General features: G+C 42.9%; 1 protein-coding gene across 3 annotated transcripts in view; it reads right to left on the reverse strand.

Annotated features, from left to right (window-relative positions):
• Positions 1 to 22,128, reverse strand: part of RBKS (ribokinase) — a 65,482-nt gene that overhangs the window by 1,811 nt on the left and 41,543 nt on the right. For 2 of the 3 annotated variants that reach the window (XM_081854201.1, XM_081854203.1), the window contains exon 7: positions 20,493 to 20,681. In XM_081854201.1, the coding sequence (XP_081710327.1) occupies positions 20,493 to 20,681 (189 nt within the window). Of the gene's footprint in view, positions 1 to 8,666; positions 9,830 to 20,492; positions 20,682 to 22,128 lie in introns of those variants that run through there. The other variant, XM_081854202.1, reaches the window with a different exon arrangement.

Below are 22,128 nucleotides of genomic sequence, written 5' to 3' on the forward strand. Positions count from 1 at the left end.
ATTTTCGTCTTGCGAGGCACCACTGTGCTTGTCTTTTTTCTTACATTACTATCACATATGAAAAAAATAATTTTTTGAATTTTCAGCAAGTTGTGAGAACAGGCTGCTGGACTAGGTGGGTTGTTTTTTTTAGTCTGATCCAGCAGGGCTCTCCTTATGTATTATGTTCTTTTTCACAAAATTTTGTGTCAAATGATCACTATTCATTGAACGTTCATTCTCCAAACGGCAGTACAAATCTGCAAGATATAATGTGAGTAGCAGGGACAAATATGAAACAGTGGCTTAGTGAAAAGATTAGCAACCTCTCACATTAGTGGCATCTGTAAAAGATTAGTCTTCAAGGTGCTTTATTAAGGAGAAGCAATACAAATACAAACGTATTTCAGACTTCAAACTTGTACAACCCACATTCCCCTGGTTACTTTCTAGGAGTCATCCTTAGTCTTTAAAGTTCTGCAGCCCAATGTATTAATATGTGCCTACTCACCCACCAGGTTTGTAGCAGAAGTGCCTTCATCCTGCTTTCCATGTGTAGTTCTTTAATTCTGAAATCCAGCTGTGCTTCTGTACAGCTGCGGGTTCTAAAAGGCTGTTTGATGCACTTCTGCTTCCTTCAGTTTATACAGCTGGAAATGTAAGCCCTGTGCTGGCTGCCTCCTGTCCCTACTAGCACTCATTGATGCGACAGAAAAGCTAATGCTATTCCAGGTTGCATCAACAGAAATATAGTGTCCAGCTCAAGGGAAGTAATAGTAATCTATTCTGCCTTGGTAATATCACACCTAGAGTACTGTGTCCAGTTTGGGGTGACACAATTTAAGAATATTGACCAGCTAGAATGTGTAGAGGAGGGTGATCAAGGGCCTGGGAATCAAGCCTTATGAGAAAGGGTTGAGGTAGTTGGGTATGTTTAGCCTGGAAAAAAGGAGAGTGAGAGGAGATATGATAGCCATCTTCAAATGTCTAAAAGGGCTGTAACGTGGAAGATGGAATAAGCTTGTTTTCTCCTGCTCTGGAGGGTAGGACCCAAACCAATGGCTTCAAGTTACAAGAAAGGAGATTCCGACTAAACTTCAGGAAGAACTTTCTGATGCTAAGAGCTGTTTGACAGTAGAATGGACTACCTTGGAAGGTGGTGGGCTCTACTTCCTTGGAGGTTTTTAAACAGGTTGGATGGCCATCTGCCATGGATGCTTTAGTTGAGATTCCTCCATTGCAGGGGTTGGACTAGATGACCCTTGGGATCCCTTCAATGAATGCACTCTGCTGGGCCGCCACCACCCTTGTGTCTGAGGGTGGTGGAACTACCAAGGCACCCTCCGCCCTTATAACCAGAGAAGGGGAAGGAGGCGATCTTTTAGTTCTCAGCCTGAGCAAGTAGACAGCAGGCAGGCTACATAAATAAACCCCAAACAATTCTTGCTTTTCATCCTCAACTTGCATGATATTACCTCTTAGAACTTTTTGATTTGTCGTCATATTATAATGCTGTGTTGACACTTGTAACCAAATGTAGGGAATGATTGTGTTAACACTTGGGAACTGCTTAGTCAGAATTTGTCCACAACTTTTCTGCTGAAGAAACAGAGATGTTTGAGTGGGTGGAAATCCCATTTGCAGCTGATGCCACAAAGTTGTTTTTATCTGTTCAAAAGGAACAGCTTATCGAAAAGCCATGTGATTTGACCTTCAAAGACAATTTTTGTGTGTGAGGTTTTCTGAATTTTGGCTTCATTTTACACACACACACAAAGAGAGAGAGACAACTTAGTTACTACTGAGTAAGCTTGTGGCTTAAGAAATGCTTGTGCTTTCATTTGGTGGTACAGATTTTTGAGAAGCAGGTTTTTCTGCAGAGACTGCTATAAAGATGAAATAAAAGGCTATGTATCAATAAGGCTATGCCTGACAACTATTAAACCCTACACATTGTCAAAAAGCAAGCTCAGCCATCCCACTAATGCTTGCCCAAATTGGCTTTATTCTGGAAAAAACTATTTTAAATGTTATATTTAACACCACTTGTGTAACCATATTTTTTGGACCAGATTTTTATAACTTAGGAAGCAATATCTTGCAATTAGAAGACTGGTATTCTTACATTCCCATTAAAAACTGTTAATAACTTTCTAAGTACTATAAATAGTTCAACGAATTCTACTTTAATAGAGGCGTTAAGTAAATTCGGATGCCTTGGGTAATGGTTATAAATAGGCAAACTTACATTTAAGATGCATGAAACTGACAGCTGCTGAAGACTAAAGTCCAAAATTCATGTGATAATAGAATGATGGGTCACCATGCCAAGCAAATTTGGACAGTGGGAGCCACTGTTTTAGTTAACCCTCCACAAAAACTTGATCCACCTTCCACTAACACAGGAGTGGGGAACCTCAGACCCAGGGACAAAATGCAGTCCTAACAGGCCTCTGAGTAGCCTTTGGGGCTCTCTCCAGGCTGCACCTTCTCATCAACCCTGCTTCAAGTCATGAGTGTTTTTGCCTGTGTTTTGGAATGTGTCCTCGCAGTGTAATAATGCTTCTTGCTTACTTGGATGGTGGTTAGAGATGGGTGGGTGTATAGGACGATTGCCCAGAAGCAAATGTGGCCCTTGGGGTGAAAAACATTCTGCAGCATTGCAACAACAAATCCCACTGAGTCCAATGGTTCTGTTCTAAGCATGACCAAGGCCCCATCTGCACTGTATCATACCACTTTGAACAGCCACGGCTTTCCCCAAAAGATCCTGGGAAATGTAGTTTGTGAAGAGTGTTGAGAATTGTTGGGAGACACCTATTTCCCTCACCACTTCTGGAATTCCCTGAGAATTCTGGTTGGAGTCGTGGGATGCAGATAGGCGCCCTGACAATTTCCCTGTGGGGAAAGTCCAATATGCCTGTGCTTTTAAAATGAAAGTGCAGTTTACAAAGATGTGGAATATGTGTACAGAGAGAAATTATTCTCTGTCTCAAAAGAACAGCTGGATTTTCACGTCAAGATTCCTTGGCAGCAGGTTCAAGACTGACGAAAGGGAATTTTTGGAAACCACAAAATTATGGAATGCATTTCCCACAAGATTTGCTGGTGGCCACTTGCTTAGCTGCAATTTTTATTTTTTTTAAAGGCGTAGACAAAATCATAAAGGGCAATCCCTAGCAAAATCTTATTTAGTCACTGCAGCTAAGAATGGATCCTTCATATACAGAGACAATCTCTCTCCCATGTTAAGGGGGGGTGGGGGCACTTTTTATTTTCCTGCTCTTATTTGGCAATAGTAGCTGTATTTTATTTCCTGCTGCAGCTTTAATGTCAACTTGTAAGGGATGTTTTATCTTTGTTGCCAGCCATTTTGAGCTCTTTGGAGGAAAGGGATGGCAAATATGTTTTAAATAAAATAAAATAAATAAAATAAAATCCTACCTTCTTTCTCAATTACTCTGGAGAGGTGATGTCTTTCCTAATGGCCTTGAATCAATACCGGCACAAAATGTCGGTCAGCCTTATACAGAGTCAGACTTTTGGTCCATCTATCTCCCTTCTTCTTCTATGGTGATCACTCGTAGCCTAGTAAGATTGTCTTCCATAAACACGGTTTTAACAATGAGACTGTGGAGGCCAATTCTGGATCCACACGTCCTTCCACACTGGGGACATTGGTTCGGGGGGGGGGGGAATTGATCATGGGGTGCATTTGCCAAACATGCCTTCCTCTTAGCACATTTCTCCTTTGTGTTCTGAGTTCAAGTGTCTTCAAAGCCCATGACACCTTTGGTAAAGGCTGTTCTCCAACTGGAGCGCTCACAGGCCAGTGTGTCCCAATTGTTGGTGTTTATACTACATTTTTAAAAAATTGCTTTGCGACAGTCTTTAAATCGCTTTTGCTGACCACCAGCATTACGCTTTTCCATTTTTAAGTGTGGAATAGAGTAGTTGCTTTGGAAGACGATAATCAGGCATCAACACAATATGATCAGTCCAACAAAGTTGATGTTGAAGAATCATTGCTTCAACACTGGTGATCTTTGGTTCTTCCAGTATACTGATATTAGTTCGCCTGTCTTCCCACTATTGCCTGCTACGCTGGCTGCCAGTGGCTCTCCACAGTTACAGAGACGGGTCTCTCCCAGCCCTATCTGAAGATGCTGATGATTGAACCTGGGACCCTTCTGCATGCAAAACAGATGCTCTACCACTGAGCTATGGCCCTCCCTTCATTAAAGGTAAAAGGAAAATACTTCTTCACGCAGCACATATGGAACTTGCTCCCACAGGATACGGTGACAGCCACAAACCTTTAAAAGAGGATTAGACAAATTCATGGGAGAGAGGGCTCTTGATGGCTACTAGCTATGATGGCCATGTTCTGCCTTCATGGTTGGAGGCAGCAGTGCTCCTGAATAGCAGTGGCTGGAAAACACAGGAGAGGAGAATGCTCTTCTGCTCAATCCTGCTTGTGGGTTTCTCATGGGCATCTGGTTGGCCACTGGGAGAAAGGGATGCTGGACTAGATGGGTCAGTGGCCGGATCCAGCAGTCTCTTCTTACTTCCCCCTGAAGGTGAGGTAAGGTGATCTTTGAATTCCACTGTCAAATGGGCACACAGCCTTTTGGCTTCTCAGAATTCTGAAATGTTAGGCGGAATAGACTTGTGAGGGACAAAGCTGAGTGAACTCAAACATGTACAAACTGCAAATATAATGGGTTAGTCAGTGGCTCATGAAGCCATGATGGCTTTATATAACAGTCTAAGAAGCTCTTTAAGGACAAGTGCATTATAACTGGAAATAGTCTTATGGGACAGCCTTACTTCCCCTCTGTGAAGAACTTGCCAGCCAGTCCACTTTAAAAATAAAAGGATATTCTTCATTGTACAAAATAAAACACTTTGCCAAAAGGACACTTTGGACTGCAAAGATAAGGGTATGCTACACGTTCCCTCAACAACAACACTCAAGCCAGCAGTGGCAACCTCTGCCAACCTCTTTTTCAGAGTTATTTCCTCTTAGGGAAGAGTCATTGTGCAAATCTCTAATAATATTCATCAGTCATTTAAAAAAGAATATGGAACTGGAATCCAAAAGTGTGAAATCAATGTGCAAGTCAAATTCTGCTCTGGTGACCCCAATTGTTGATTTAGGTACTTTTTCTGCTTTGTCACACTAATTGCATTTAAAATGATAGCAAATGCTGAAAGGGATGAAATATATTTAAAAACATCAAGGGGAAATGACAGCTTTAACAAAGTGATGTAATAAAGTCGTGGACAAGACCAGAGCCACTGCACTCAGTGGAAAATGCAGCAGAAAAAAAGAAAGGAAATTTACTTTAAATGATACTGTTCTATCCTTTCTGCGTCCATGTGTGTTCATGGTTAAAGGTGGAAAAAGTTGGCTTTGATGGGAGTGATCAGCAGACAAGAGAGGGATACAATTAGTTCCAGTGTCTCTCCCCCAACAAATACAAATGTGTGTGTTTGTAATGGCAGTTAAACACTTGCATGTAAAGTGTAGTCTGGGTAGCAGATCTGGAAGTCAGATCAATGTGAAACACTGCTAACTGCAGTTTTTCCAGAGAAGAGCAGTACAGGCACATAATCTAGCTTCCTCAGAAGCACACTTTTATTTTTATAATGTACACTTCTAGACTTTTTCGGCTCTGGAGAAATGGTTGAAAGTGCGTGGGGCAATGACTAAAACAGGAATGGGGGCAGTTCCCCCATGATGGTTCACTTTCCAAGGGTCACTTGCCAGTGGCAGTGGGGGGTCAGAGGCAAGAGCAGGCACAGCAGCAAATGTAAAATTTAGCTTTGTGCAGTAGACTAGTTTCTACACACAATCACACACCCCTCTTTATCTTCCATCCAGACAAGCGGGAGGCATCATCGCGGTCCAAGGGTGCAATTCTAGTCAGGCAAAAACAAATGGGTGCAAAGTAGGGCCTGTGAGGGCTGTGGCCTGAGGAGAATTCTGAGGATCAGGCTGAGAGGCCTGGTAGACCACATTTGACACCAAGTCCTGAGGTGACCTACCCTGGCCTAAAACTTTTGAACCCAGAGGCGTGGCTGAAGCCGGTTTCTGATGGGGCTCCAGTGCCCTGCAGAGCTGCTCCCGTCCCCAAATATCAGAAGATATCATGCAAAAGTTTGCACCTTGTCTAACTTTGCATTATTTATTCTCATGATGTATTTTATCACACATACAGTATTTTGACTACATGGGTGCTGGTAGTTTTTTTTTAGTGGCACAAACAACTTTAGATCAGAGTTTGCACTGTTCAATATTTCCAGTGGCAGGTTTACCTGCATCACAAAAAAGTAGATATTTTGGGAAGGCTGACATAGTATGGTGGAATGGAGATTAAATCCACAACACCACCATGTTTTGTTGGTCTCCTGTACCTGTATGTCCTTGTGCTCTTTCACCACTTAGTTCAGGGGTCTGCAACCCGCAGCTCCAGAGCCGCATGTGGCTCTTTTACACCTTTGCCGCGGCTCCGTGGCGGATACTAGCGAGGGGAGGAGGCGCATTGTGCGCCCCGACACTTCCCACTGTGGCAGGCGCTATACTGGCTGTGACGTCGCATGGGGGCGGTGTGTGCGTTATCACGCACCGTCCCGTCACCTTCCCGCCCGCCCGCTACATTGTAAGGGGCATGTACGCTGGTCACTGCATTGAAGGGGAGTGAAGAACACACACACAAAAAAGGTAACTTGTTAATTTAACGTTTATTTCTATGAGGAGGAGTAATTCTGAGGGGTCAAACAAAGAAATAATTTAAAAAAGTGACAAAAAAGTTATTTTTATAATGACGAGTTTTGCGGCTCCCAGTTTTTTTTTCTTCGGAAACGGGTCCAAGTAGCTCTTTTTGTCTTAAAGGTTGCAGACCCCTGACTTAGTTCTTTACTTTTAAAGCATTCCTAGTATAGGCTTGTGTAGTTTCATAGCCAAAGGACCCAAGGAAAGTGTCCATAAATTATGTTTCAACTTGTTTCATTCCTCAACAGTAGAAGGTAAAACATGCACCTGGTCTGTTTCAATTCTGACAATCCACTTCTCAATTTTTCTTTCAATGGCCTCGGCCAACAGCTCTTCTCCCTCTTTTTGTTCCTTGCTGTTCTCTCATTCTTTTCTTCAGTTCCTTTAACCTCTTCTTTTTTGCTTTTCGGTCATTGATATCGTTATATTTGCGATAGCAAAATTCTGTATTACTACTCACACAGTTTATTATGATTATTTTTGAATCTCTGCAGTACCTGTCATTCCACCCAATTTTCTAGCATCTGCAAATATGACATGCATATCTTTACTTCAAGTGATTCATGCCAACGTCAAACTGCACTGAATTTTCAATAAAACTGAGAATAACTTCCTGCCAATTGATATTGATCCATGTGACCGCTTACAAGCTTGGTGTGATCTGTTTCAAATGCACCACAGATAGTTGTTTTGGACTACAAATCCCATCAGCCCCAGGCACCACAGACATAGTTTTACTTTTCATGTTTTTTCCCCTACCTGCAGGTTGCTGGAGATCTATCAATCTTTCAAGAGCTCACAATGTTATATATTTTATTGACTTCAGATTGGTTCAAGTATAGTCAAGTATTTGGATTTCTGTTAGAACTCCACAGTTAGGCAGCTACTACAGTGACCTTCATATCTGTGGAGGGCATGTATATCAGTCAGACACAACCAGACCATGGACTGTTGCTAGGAAAGTATGCTAGTGCAATACTTTGCATCAATCCTCAGGAATTTGTACCCACTTCCTGACAGATTTCCTGATGGGTTATTTGCAAACAATTAAATGGTGCTGACTGTTAACCCCATGCATTCCTGAGAGATGAGCCCAGATAGAGTGTCTTGAAAACATCCTACTCCACAAAGCCATTCAAGATCAAAGCAGAACAGGGATCTGGAGAGTTATCTAGCTTGTGGTGTACCTTGCGAAAGAACTAAAGAGATAGGCAACTATCAATCCTGGGCAATCTCTCCCCTCCCTTCTGTACATTGACCTAAAAAGAGCTCAATAGCCTGATAATTCTTGTAATCTCTGTAACACTTTGCATTCTTGAGGCTCATCAATCACCCGGAAGATAGGAAAGGTCTCATTTTTTAACAGACTTGGGAACAGGCACAGCGATAAAGCATACATTTTTTGGAAGTGTCAACTGGTTTTGAGGATCCAGACTATCATACATCTCTGATTTCTAAATAGTTAGTGCAACTCTTGTCTTGTAGCACATTTTATGGGACATTCATGACGGCTTTACTTGCTGTTCAATGCAAGTGTGTGCATGGTCCTTAGTTGATTCACCTGGTTGTAATTTACCAAACTTGCCAGCTGACATTTCTGGCACAGTGATCTTGTTCTCATCTGCATGTGGCACAGGCCTGCTGACCATGGGATAACCTGTTAGAATTGTTGGACAGAAGATACCTGCTTCATTAGACAGATAAGAACTAAAGGTCTGATGCTGTGCAAACTCCCGGCCTTTAGCCTTGTTGTTGGAACTGAGCATCAGTACTTCAAGTAGTCAATTATTCTGTTTCCAGTTGGGTTGTTGATTTGCCCAGTGCTGAATAATGTTTTTTAATAATAATAATAATAACAACAACAACAACAACAACAACAACAACTGATGTTCAGGAACTCTGCACTGTCTTTTTCTAAGGGTGGGGGGAGGAGAATCTCAGTATTCATTTACATTAATTTGTACTGTGATCCACAGAAGAAGTGGATCTTTTATCCAAGTACGGAAGAATCTTTGTGAAATATTTGCTAAGAAATGGGGTGTGTGTGCATGTGTGTTTGTGTGAATTGTTCATGCCTTCCTGGTTATGATCGCTTTGATTCTGAGTCAGGTCTTTCAGAAAACTATGAATGTGTCATCTCATAGGGAATCCTCTTTTCCTCTGACTTGCTGATTTGATCATTAAGAACGTAAGTACACTTATGGGGAATCAGACCAAGGATCAAGCATCATTTTGTCTCAGCAACTGGTACTCAGAAGGACACGGACACTAAATAGTAACCCTACTTTCATAGGTGAAGAAGAAGAAGAAGAAGAAGAAGAAGAAGAAGAAGAAGAAGAAGAAGAATTTTATTATTTATATGCCTCCCATTTTGCTGGGTTGCCAGTGATAGCTGTTTATCAGACATATCCAGGACAGGTCTAATGAAGTCCACGGTCATCAAAACATCTTGTGCTAGTATATTTCATACACACATCATGAACTGTATGAAGAAGAATGTTCTTTTGCCTGTCCTGAGTCTAAAGCTAATCAATTAAATTGGGCAACCCCAACTTCTGCTAGGCTGGGGCTGATAGGAGGGCACCAGCTTGGAGTAGTTTGGAGTAGATTTCTAAAAACAAAGGCTGCTATCCTGTTTGTCACTTTCAGAAGATTTGTGGTGGTATGCATCATGCTGGAAGCAGTATATGAACTAGAAGGCAGTACAAATATTTATCATTGCCCAATTTGTGGATACCAGCCTAAAACTGGGCCTGGCTTTACCACCAGGAAGAGCAAGCCAGCCAGAGGGCAGCAAATTTCCAGCTGTTTAATTTATTATTATACTTTTGACTGCACAGGTGAGGTGATGTTTCACTCTGGTGGACCAAAAGGTTTAGTGCAATGGAAATTCAAACAAATACTCCAGATTCAGATGGTCAGCACTTGATCTCTAGGCCCCTGGGATTCTTCCACTGCTAAGGAGCACCAACATCCTCCCCCCAAAAGTTGAATAGCTATAGGTCTGCTTATCACTCCATGTGCACTGCAGAACATGTAATGGGAAAAAGCCCAGTTCCCTGGTATACATTTCTGTGGGAAGAATAATGTGGTCATTATTTATTTTGCCAGTTTTTATGTTTCCCCGTATACAAAGATATTGAGGTGAGTAACTACTGCATTAATAAAACAAACAAACAAACAAACAAACAAACAAAATATCTCATTTTAAAAGGGGGTTAAGAAATAGCCAAGTCAGAGTGCCAGCAGTGTGGTAGCCATCTAAATTTCAAGGGCAAGGGCACTGCAAGCTTAGGGTGCCACTACAGACAAAGCCCACCTACGCGTCATTGCTAAATGCGCAGTTTCTGGAGTGGAATCTTAAGCTGGGCCTCCTTTGAGAATCGTTGTAACGTGGTTCTGGTTGGTGGCTCCACTCAAAAGGAAGGCCACCACATTTTGCCCAAGTTACAAGTCATCTTCAAGGGCATCCCTATGTAGTGTGTATTGCAGCAATCCAAGCAGGAGGTTATCAAGAGCATGGATTACGGTGGCCAAGCCATCCTGGTTCAGAAACTGTTGTAGCTGGTGAGCTAACTGGAGCTGGGCAATGGCACTCTTGCCATGGAAGACACCTGTGTCTCCAGTGACGAGGTGGTATCAAACGACACTCTCAGAATATGCACCTGCTCTTTCAGGGAGAGCCCAGCTCCATCAAAAGGAGCCTGTTCCCCAATTCCTGGACCTGAGAGCAACTATGCCACAGCACCTCCATCTTACCAGGATTTAGTTTCAATTTATTAGGCCTCATCACAGCAGCTAGGTATCAGTGCAGAAGCTGCATGGTCTCACCTGACTGATGAAAAGCAGAGGTAGAGCTCTGAGCCATTAGACATGTCCTGTGTTTAACATGTCTAAAGAGAAGCGCCTGAAGCTATGAGAAGTTCCACCTTTTGCCGTGACAGCTCTTCTCCCTTGTTCTACATATACAGTGCCTGGTTCCAGTGACTCAGTAATGAGGGGCAGGCCCTCTGCACATCCCCATAGGCATTCATTTTTTATTATATCACACACACCCCAGGATAGCCCTGGCAGTGAATGCAATGTTCTGCGGCCGAGCCCTGGTCAAATTAAGGCCTAGGGCTGTCTTGTGTTTGAGCTACAAGGCTCTCTTTAAACTCAGAGGGAGAGCATGATGAGATATTGATTTTCATCAATGTCTTGATTTTATGGCATTGCTCACAATTCCCATCCCTCCAACAGCTGGATCTCCATTAAATGTTTCGTTCCCATCTGGAAGGAGACTATGAAAGGCTTGCAGGCCCTCTCCCCCTTAAAACGAGAAATAGAAAGGGATTTAATTAGGGAGCTGGGTGGCTTAGAAATAAGACCAGACCATGACCTGGGTGGTCTTCCAGCTCTCCCGCTACATATGTTAAGATTGCAAGCAGCACCGTACAAACCCTTGTTTACATTTGCTCAATTTGCTTAAATTACATTTCCATTCATTGATCAAAAAGCCATTTATACTAAGTGGGGAAAATGCCTTTTTTTAATCATATGGTGCTGTCTTGTACTAGTCAGGGCAGGCCCTTGGGATCCAGTATTACAAGGCTTAGTATCTGGCTGCGTGGCAGTGAATCAAAGAGCAACCTTTGGCAACGCATCCGTTGCTTCATTATGTCGAGATGATCTTTGAAAAATCTGTGCACCTCCCGATGCTTCATTTATCCTCTCTGCAAATTAGGGATAATGATGCCTTCTGATCTCAAAGGGTAGTCAGATGCCCCAAGGTTTGCAAGGGACTTTGAAAATGCTCAGATGCACAATACAGGTCTGCTAGCAAATAGAAGCAGAGAAAGCCCCCCACTTTCTTCTGGAATGGTGCCCAGAACAGCCCTAGTGCATGACAAGGAGCTCCTACACAACACTGCAAATGCATGTGACAATTACTCATTCTCCTTCACATTTGGCTCCTTGTCCACAGGAATACCTGCAAAACATATTGACTCCAGCATCTCTCGTCCTGTTAAGAACCATCTGCATGTGCAGAGCCTGACTAATCCCTCTGGCCTTTAAGATTCTATACTAAAAGCTATACTTGTGTTAGCCCCAATGCAACATCAATATGGCACCAGGTCCAGTTCCCATATAATGGAAAGTGAGGGACCGGTAGCCTTGCTATGTAGCAGGAAAGCTATTTGTTGAACTGATTGGATGAGGAACAATCATGGAGCATTCACTGAGTAAGCTTCTCTTTGCTGCTCAGACTTGGCAAACAGATGCTACAGTCAAGCAAGCGCTCTCAGTTGCTCTGAAAGGTTGTGATGGAACAATGGCAGGAGTCCAGGAGACTGATTATATCCAGTTGTGTCTGGAACGGGAGGGCAATCACTTACTAAAAAATGTTCCCTAAAAAATGGAAGGCTGGAAATGGACCTGATAGCTGGCTGGGAAGTCTGCATCCATTGCCGATTTATTTTTTTCTTTTAGCACAATCTCAAGTAACTGTAGATTTGAGGCTAGATGGCAGAGATGATGAACCTGAGACCTTCCAGAAGGTATTGAACCACAACTCCCTGCTTAAGGAAGTTTTTAATGTTTGATGTTTTATCATGTTTTTAATATTCTGTTGGGAGCCGCCTAGAGTGGCTGGGGAAACTCAGCCAGATGGGCTGGGTATAATCATCATCATCATCATCATCCCTAAGCACTGTCCATCCTGATGGGAGTTGATGTCCGGCAATTCCTGGAGGGGCACAGGTTCTCCATCCCCGCCCCTTCTGTGGAAAAAGGCCCTGCTGCAGTAGTAGCCACGATACCCAACACGCCACTTTCCACTGTACGTCCCACTGCAAATAATGCACTATCTAGAAGGTCGCTTTCCTAGCGACAAATGCAAATGCCCTTGGCAACAGAAGCACTTCCTGAAGGAAATACATCCGGATCCCCTGCAACCCATGAGCAACAAGTGCATGTTTATTGTGCGGAAAGAAAAGCTCATCCGGAAAGGCCCCGAGGGGTCTGTATCAGGATCAGAAGCTGGGATGATCTAAGGGACTTTAGTCTGCTATAAAGTGAGTCAAGTCAGAGGGGATGATTTCGAGTCATGCGATGTTCGCGGCCAGCCTGAACTTTAGAAAATAATAGATGCAGTGTTAAATAAAATTTAATAGCTGCTGATTGGAGCAGCTGGTGGGTTAATTTATTCTGTAAGGCTCTTTGTATTACAAAAAATTCATTGGATTGCATATTTGTAGGCGAGAAAGCAGAAGGCTAAGTCACAGGGTTATTTTGGCTGCATGATAAATAAAGGGAGCTATTATACTATCACTATCTGGGGCGTAATTTTTTACAATAATACTCTCCACCTCACCATGCTGGTGCGTGCAATTAACCACAATTAGAGCCCAATTGCTCGCCTACTGCTAACAGCTGCCACAGCTAACAGGCTTCTCACACTGTGGTCAAGGCCATTTTTTCACTATGGTGCAAACAGCTATGGTAGGAGAAAGGTTAACCACCCTCCTTTGGTGAACTGCAGAAGTCTCCCTCAGACACTCTGTCTGCCAACTGCTTCATTTACTAGCAGCTGTTTTCTTCCCCATTGTCAGGAGATAACTGAAACAAAAATCACTGTTCTTTGGGCAAACTGCATACTAGATAGCAAGCTCCGAGGGATATTATTGAATAGCAAAGGCATTTGATAGTATTAGAACCAACCACAGGTTCCACTTCTGCTGATGCGCAGAATTTTGAGCAATTAGTCACTGGATTAAGTTCAGTATTTATAAGCCCCTGAGTCATAGCCGTTAGGCCACAAAGTTGGGAAACAAAGAAAGGTTGCTGTTTTGCCTTTTAAAAAAAGACTCTCGTTCAGGGTTTATTTGCGTATGCTTCCATTTTATTTCAGTAGCCACTGCAATTTCCTGGCTTGGTTCTCATCCAGAATTTGGAGAAACATTAAAATTATATGCAAAGAGTGGGCAGGAGTTTGAGAAGAGGATGGGCAGTGCTGAGGAATGTCCTTGGGATGAAGAACGGACCTGACTTCTGTCACAGCCTTATGGTGAGGTGAACTTCACATGTGGAGAAATTGTTGTTACAAGTGAACAGAATGCCTACCCCAATGCAGCAGTTAAACAGCACTATAAGTAGTATGAAATAAAATTTGAATCAGACCACTGTAGCCATCTTATCAAACTCAGGAGTCTGCCTATCACATTATATCTGAGCTTTCACATGACGTAAAAGCCACTTTTGGAAAATCAACGGAATGGAACGCATGCTCAGCGCTCATTTCCATATATTTTGATTCCAGATAAAATCCATTTGTAGCCCCCTTAACCCAGAAAATTACAGGAGTAAAGTGACAGAATTTGGGGCGGTACCCTAGCATTCTTTCCTGCTCTTTTCATGGGGGAACAGAAGCACACACGTGTGGAAAGGGTGGGGGAATAGTGATACTGTCCAATGGATGACATTCATTGTTGTGTCTCACCACCACGCCCACTGGTATGAATGAAATTTAGAGCAATATGCTGGTATATCAGTCAAAAAGCCACAATTCCATAACACAACAGGTACTGCAATGTGAAAATGGGACAGAAATGCTAGGAGGAAAACTAACACGGTATTTCCATGTTTGAATGCACCGTACCAGTGGCGGCAGTGTGGAGGTGTGTGGAGGCCTTGCTGGGCCCCTCCAGACTGGTGGGGTTTTTTGCATGCATATTTGCTTCAAGGTCATTAATGTAATGCTATTAGTGGCGGATTTATTCTACGCTGCCCACACACCATTCTGCTTTACCAGCTGTTCTGCAATGGATCTCCAATATCACCCCATTATCTGGAGGGGCACCCTTGAACCGTAGTGCATCAAAGGAGGGACAACCAAACAACCTGCCCCACCACCTTGCAGGTGGGGAGCTGTGAATCATGCACCCACAGAAAATGAAGCGGTATGTCTGCTCCAAAACTTCAGCAGGTGTAAACAATATCAAAAGCAGGATTACGTATAACTGCCCCAATAACACCACAAGCACAAATACTCATGAATGCATAATAACAATAAAGTCTGAAGGGATTCATTATGAGTCCCCCACCTCGGCCTGGAAGATACTTGCTTTTTCCAGACGTCACAACAGAAAACACTATTTTTGCAACTGACTACCTTCCCATAAAAGCACTTTATGGAGAATGCAAGAAACCTACACCTGGCACAATATATTCTGCTGCCTGAGGCAGAAAAAATACCCCCCACCCCCCGTCCTGCTATCTGCCCATAGAAGCCACTAAGACTTGTGAACTGAAGCTGATGGGACAACATTCTCCACTTTATCTGAGGACAACAGGCTAGGTCATGGGACGCAGGACAGGTGGCACATGAACCTTTGCCCTCCAGCATCTCCTGACCCCCAATATCTCCCACCAGGGGCCATCACACTCACTCAGGTGTGGAGAACCTCTGGTCCTCCAGATGTTGTTGAACTACCACTCACATCAGCACAGCAAGCAAGGAGGGCCAAAGTTTCCCCATACCCTACTCAAACTAATGGGAGGCCCATCTCCCTGTCCCTGAGAAACCACCACTACAGTCGGCTGTTAATATGGTGAAATGTACAGTATATCAATCTTACTGTAACGAAGAGCTCCCCTTGCATCTTGTTACAAAATGAAAGGTGGCAGAGGGAAGTTTCACACATATTGTGTGAGTGACATTTCAGGATTCTGGCAACATGACCTATTACAGACAACCACAAAACTTCAGACGGAAGGCAATTAGACAGGAGACATTTCTGCTTGTTGCAACATTCTGGTGTAACAAAACAGGTGAAAAGGGGGTGGTTTTATCTTAAGAAGACCATTATCTCCTCAGCTTACTTAAATACACCCCTGTGTTTTTGCTGTTTAAAATAAGAGAAAAAACAGTGTATGAGTTGGTGGAAGGAAATGGATGGCAAGTTTTGAACACATCAATTCCCAGTGGAATTTTCTTATCTGTGATTTAAATTGTGACTACTAAAATTATGACTACTAATCATATGCGTGTTTACTCGGAAGTCTCCTTGATTTCAGTAGGACTTACTCCCTAGTTAGTGTGCACAGGATTGCTGATGAATGGGTGCAAGCTTTTACATGTATGGCACCCGACATCCTCCCTCTAGTATCCCTTCCATTGGCAGGTGGGCCAGTGTGGATCTAACCCAATATTCTGTACTAGATGGGCCCTTTGTCCAGGCAGGCTCTTCTTATATGTGCTGAAGAAATATAATACAGTGGTACCTCGGGTTACAGACGCTTCAGGTTACATACTCCGCTAACCCAGAAATAGTACCTCGGGTTAAGAACTTTGCTTCAGGATGAGAACAGAAACCGCGTGGTGGCGGCATAAGTGGGAGGCCCCATTAGCTAAAGTGGAACCTCAGGTTAAGAACAGTTTCAGGTTAAGAACGGACCTTCAGAATGAATTAAGTTCTTAACCCGAGGTACCACTGTAATAATAACAACAATAACAATAATTTTATTATTTATGTCTATTATTATTATTATTATTATTATTATTATTATTATTATTAGTTGTATTATTCATATACACCATGATAAGGCAAGACCTGATTTTGAAAGCTTTTTGAAGCCCAAAAGATACCAACACAATGTTTCTCTGGGGAATCTGGTTTATAATATTTGTGAAACTGGCTTCCGGTTCCTGTCCCGCACCATGGCGATGGCTCTCTCAACATCGGTGAGAGGCACAGGCTGAAAAAAGGGGATAGAAGGGATTAAACTATCCCCTATAAACCTCTCGGGTACAGGAGGTACTGGCGACCCATGGTTGCCTCAATGGCTCGCCCTCACACGGATCAGAGTGGGGACGGGTGGAGGCACTGGGTGCTACACACTTCACCTGATGTGAACCCCCCCCCCAAATCACCATTGGACGTGGAGGCTCTCCTTATAATTGGATTTTATTGGCATTAGGCACACACCGGAGGAGATGGACATTATAACTGCGAACAATCAGCTGTATGGAACTGAGGTTTGAAATTGGGAGAAGATTCTATCTTGAGTTGGAGGTGGATGGAGGAGGGGGGGGGCTCTGCTACATTTTATGGGAATTTTTACATTTATGATTTGGCAACCCTTCCCTAATATTGAATTTTAAGATATACAAGCAAGGATGGCTTGATGTACGTTGTACCACTGGGATTTAAAATATGATGTAAAGCTGCTTGCGGCTTGAAAGGAGTCAAGGGAGGGAGAGTCTGGTTGTTTTGTTTGGAAGGATGTTCCTGGGAATTAGAGCCTAGATGTGGCACACACAGGATGAAAAGGAAAAAGCTATGGTTCCTCGGTTGAAGCCTTTTTTGGAGGGAAGTTAAATAATATAATAAGACAAATAGAAATCGTTAAGAGTGCAACTGTTAATTATGTGATGATTTTGAAAAGGGAATATAATAGAAGTAAATAAGAATATGAAACATAGTAATATTAGATTATAAAGACCCATCAAGAACGGTGCACGCAAAGCCTCTTGACAAAATTGCTTTAATTTGGAACTAATTTGTGTAATTGGGTTTATATTGAAAATCAAATTTAAAAATTGGCATCATCATAATAATAATTGTGAAACTATTTTAATGGTTTTCACTGTAAGGAGCAATAAATTATGTGACAAATACAACCTTGTTAGCCAAACCTTGAGGTGCCAATAATGCACCAGTAATCAACAATTATTAAGTACGTACAATTGCTTCACTAAAGCATTTCACTGTTGTCTAATCAGTAAAAACCTGTCTGAGAAAACCCTTCACGTAACCACGAAGAGACAATTCTGCATGGACTGGGGTGTTTAAATGAAATATCACTTTATAAGAACAAAGGGAAGCTGACTTGAAAACAGCCAAGTCATAAACCGATGTATTGCTCAGCGAAATAATAGAAGCTTTCATTCACAAAATCAAACATCAGCACTTTCATATTAAACCAACAGCTGAACTCAGTCTGAACCACAGCTCAGTTTCATAAGCTGATATTAAGTGCCAGGATTGGCCAGGGAAGTGTGAAGAAAAAGCAAGTGCAGAGATTAGGCTTTTCAGCCTATCTTCTTGGAAACTGAGCACTTGCCTGAGCTTAGCAAATACCACGAAATTTCAACAGGCAGCAGTTCTGCCAATAAGCCTGTGCTTCTCTGAGTAAGGAAGTTGACAAATGTTTCTTTGTTACTCTCATCTACCGTGAAAAGACTAAGGTCCTTCCCAGCAAACAGTGACAAAAGGGTTTTTGTCGGAGCACTAAAGTAGCAGTAGCCCAGGTCCAAGGTTGGCATCATCCTGCCTGTACCCAGTGGATCGGTGAGAGGAGGTGGATGTTCTCTGCGACAGAGTGATGGAGAGTCATTGCCGTGCAGTGGTTAGTGTGTTGAATTAGGATGCAGGAGACCAGAGTTTGAATCCTCACTCAGCCATGACAGTGGGTCACTCACTTGGGGCTTCTTCACACTTTCGCTTGTACCATTACAGTCAGGGTGGATTTGATTTAAATCACTAGTCAGTAAGACTTGATTTAAATTTTTTTTTTTTTTACAGGAAGACTCATTCTTACTGGTATATTCTTAATATTTACAACCAGAGGAAGGTTTCATTTTTGGAATAATAAACGTTCAGAGTAGTTTTTACAGTTATATCAAAAATTACTGATTTGGTTATACTATTAGAAATACATAGACAGATAATTACAAAATTATTGTGGGGTTTAATAAGCTAACTGTTTATATTTGGACAACTTTTCTGCTGTACTTTAATCATTTCATTAATAACAATTTAAACAATTTACTTAACTAAAACAGTAACATTATAGTATATGTATCCATGTTTGTTAACTGATGTGGTTAAACGGTGTTGTTGGTGTTGTTTTAAAAAACTTAGACTGAGTTTTAGCACACATGAAAAACTTAAAACAAATCCTTATTTCCTGATGAATAGCCTTTGGACTATAATGTAACTTAAATAGAAAACTATATTTAGAAAGATTTTTCCTCCAAAGGATTTATTTTAAAAATCCGATTTAAATAAACAAAATCCGATTTAAATAAAAAAATCCAATTTTAATTTTAAAAAATTCATTTTTAAAAAATCATTGATTTTTATCCACCGATTACAGTACTAGAAAGCATGGGTGCCAGTGACAAACTCAGTGGGGAAACTCCAGAAGCTTATGGCAGCAGTTGCTCTGGAGGAGGAAGAATTAGGCTGCACACACGAAGCATGGAAATACGGCTGTTCGGATCGTGGTCCATTTCTGCACAGACTCCCGGCCTGCTATTTATGGCTTGGGAGGGGGCAGGAAACCTCAGGAACATTCAAGATCAATATGCTTGCCTGCTCCTTTGGATCGCGACTGCTTGTATTCAGAATTCTGGTCTGCTATTTTTTTGGGGGGGGGGGAGAGATGCAAAGAGGGTCTCGAGGCAGTCACCACGGCACTGCGCACAGGCAGTCAGCAGGAGCACAGATCCGTTTCCTTTGCCTTCCCCTGAATTGAACCGGCTATTCTGGTTTTAGGTACATAGCAGCACTATGTTTTGTCTTTTAACAAAAGGGGGGGGGAAATGTCACGGTTGCAGCAGGAGAACACATGTTACATTTCATGACATCAGGCAGTTAAAATGTATAGCTAGTACATACAGTGCTCTCACCAGAACTACTCTGGATTTGCATCAGACAGAACTGCGAGTACAAAATGTCCCAGCTCTTGTAAAAATGTGTGTGAGATAATATTGCTATCGGAACCTTAACTATTGCCTTTCTTGATGGCTGCTGCTGCTGCTGCTGCTGCTGCTGCTGCTGCTGCTGAGCTAATAATCCTAACATTCCACTGAAGGAGTGTTCAGTCAGTGCTTGATCATAAACAGGAAAGGAATGAAGGGGGGGGGGGACCCGAACCTCAGGCTTTATGAAAGATGCAGGTCATTGACCTTACAAATCGCGACAAAATTAATTTGGCACGGCATGCCGCTTCTGCCTTTTAACTATGCCCTGTGGAATTTGAGCACCTGATATTACTTAAGCTCTACAAAGCAAAAGGCTTTTGCCAGCACAAACAGCTCAGGCATGTGTGGACAGAGCCAGTCATTCAATTTTGGGGAGTCTGAGGAGAGAATGGCTGGGCGTCTCCTTTCTCCCACCACAGAAAGAGCAGGGGTGTTTCGAGGTGATGGCGCTGAGGGATTATGTCGCCATCTTCCACAAGTAGCAACAGAGTCGCCGCTCACACTGTTTGCCGCAATACGGAATAGACAGGAGGGTGAAGGAGGAATACAGTGATTTCATCAGTACATGCTGGTCTGTCCTGTCTATGGAACGCCAGCCTATAAACCTTGGGTGAACTGACATTCACTGTGCAGTGGGATGGAATGGGATGGTTTGCTGGCATGCATTATGCCTTGCCCAAAGATGTGGCTGATTACTCTGGGCTTTTAGGGTTCAAATAATAATTAGTTGTGTACACACTCCGGTTTACTCTGCATCCAGCACTGCATCCCAATGCTGGTTTGGGAATTGGCGTGCACACGACATTAGCCACAATCCACATCTATACTGTGATTTCCTATGAAATACTGTGTTTTGAGGTGTGTGCCCCCCCCCAACCAGATTCTATCAGAATTGAAGAAAAGAATGACATAGCCACGTTTTAAGCTGGTAATGTGTAAGCAGCCTTCCCCCCAAAGCAAGGCTTTTGAATCGCAAGTACATACCGTGGTGTCAACAGCGGTGACCTTCTTGGTGGGTATATGTTTCGGGGTGGGTTCCTTTGTGCAGACCAACACACAGCCCTCTGGACCCAAAGTTACAATGGCTGTTTTACAGCTTCTCTCCAGCAGGATCTGTCCCACACGCCCAGCATCTTCAACATTGCCAACTGGGATTCCCGTTAAAAGTTCTGCCTAGGGGAAAAAGTTGAAACAACACAAAACCCACATTAGCTGGGGGGGGGGGATTAAGCAAAAACATCAATTTATTTCAGATACGTAATATTTGCTACTATTAAATGCACTGAGAGTCAATGGTGTGTACGAGGAAATATAATGGGAGGTGCAAGACTCAGAGAGTAGTGGGCTGAAGAATAACATAATAACTATTGTAATAACCTCTACAAATAATTAATTCAGGGTTGTGGCGTTCAGCCAAACCCAATTTCCTGATTTGTGCATGATACACATGCTCAAAAGCACATTTTTGAAACATTAATACAGTGGTACCTCTGGATACGAATGGGATCCATCCCGGAGCCCCGTTCGCATCCTGAAGCGAACGCAACCTGCGTCTATGCATCTGTGCAGGTCGCGATTCGCCGCTTCCGCACATGCACATCATTTTCACCATCTGTGCATGTGAGAGCAGCAAAACCCGGAAGTAACGCACTCCGTTACTTCCAGGTCACCGCGGAGCGCAACCCAAAACTGCTCAACCTGAAGCAACTTCAACCCGAGGTATGACTGTACATTAAACAAGCAACATTTTTAGATGCACATAAAAAACCCACCCTAGTAAAATGTGCGAAGTGGCCAACTGCGTGCTCTGCCCATAACGGGGATTCCAGCATGAGCTTCCCTTGTTCAAGGAAGGTAAATTATTTTCCATTGCTTTACCCAAGGAGCTGCTTTGAAGAACCACCTCTAAGAAAACCACTGTGGGGGGTTCCCTCTTGTTCCTTCCCCAGTTTCCTTGGGAGTAGAACCTATGTAAAGCAATGGGGGGGGGGAGGTGTGTGTTGCTTTGCGTAGGAGGTTCTTTGGAAGGGCTGTCCTAGGGGGAAATGAAGGAACTTGGATTGGTTTGGGAAATAACCATGCTTTCCCTTGGGGGGCGGGGAATGCTTGGTTCATTTATAAGCCAATCCAATGTGCGTGTGTGGGAGAGAGACAGGGAGGGAGAGAGAGAAGTTTTGGAATATATAACCAGACAGAGGGCCTTCTCGGTAGTGGTGCCCACCCTGTAGAATGCCCTCCCATCAGACGTCAACGAAATAAACAACTATCCGACTTTTAGAAGACATCTGAAGGCAGCCCTGTTTAGGGAAGTTTTTCATGTTTGAAGTTTTATTCTGTTTTTACGGTTCTGTTGAAAGCCACACAGAGTGGCTGGGGAAACCCAGCCAGATGGGTAGGGTAGAAATAATAAATTGTTGTTGTTGTTACACACACACACACAGAGAGAGAGAGGGCGCTGAACCTGGGGCCACACTCTTGAGAACTTGCTTTTAAGCAGAGGTTGGATGGCCATCTGTCATGGATGCTTTAGCTGAGATTCCTGCATTGCAGGGGGTTGGACTAGATGACCCTTGGGGTCCCTTCGAACTCTAAGACTCTATGATTCTGTCTCCTAAGGAGA

This window comes from Podarcis erhardii (genome assembly GCF_964252035.2).
Source record: "Podarcis erhardii genome assembly, chromosome: 3".
Taxonomy (NCBI): domain Eukaryota; kingdom Metazoa; phylum Chordata; class Lepidosauria; order Squamata; family Lacertidae; genus Podarcis; species Podarcis erhardii.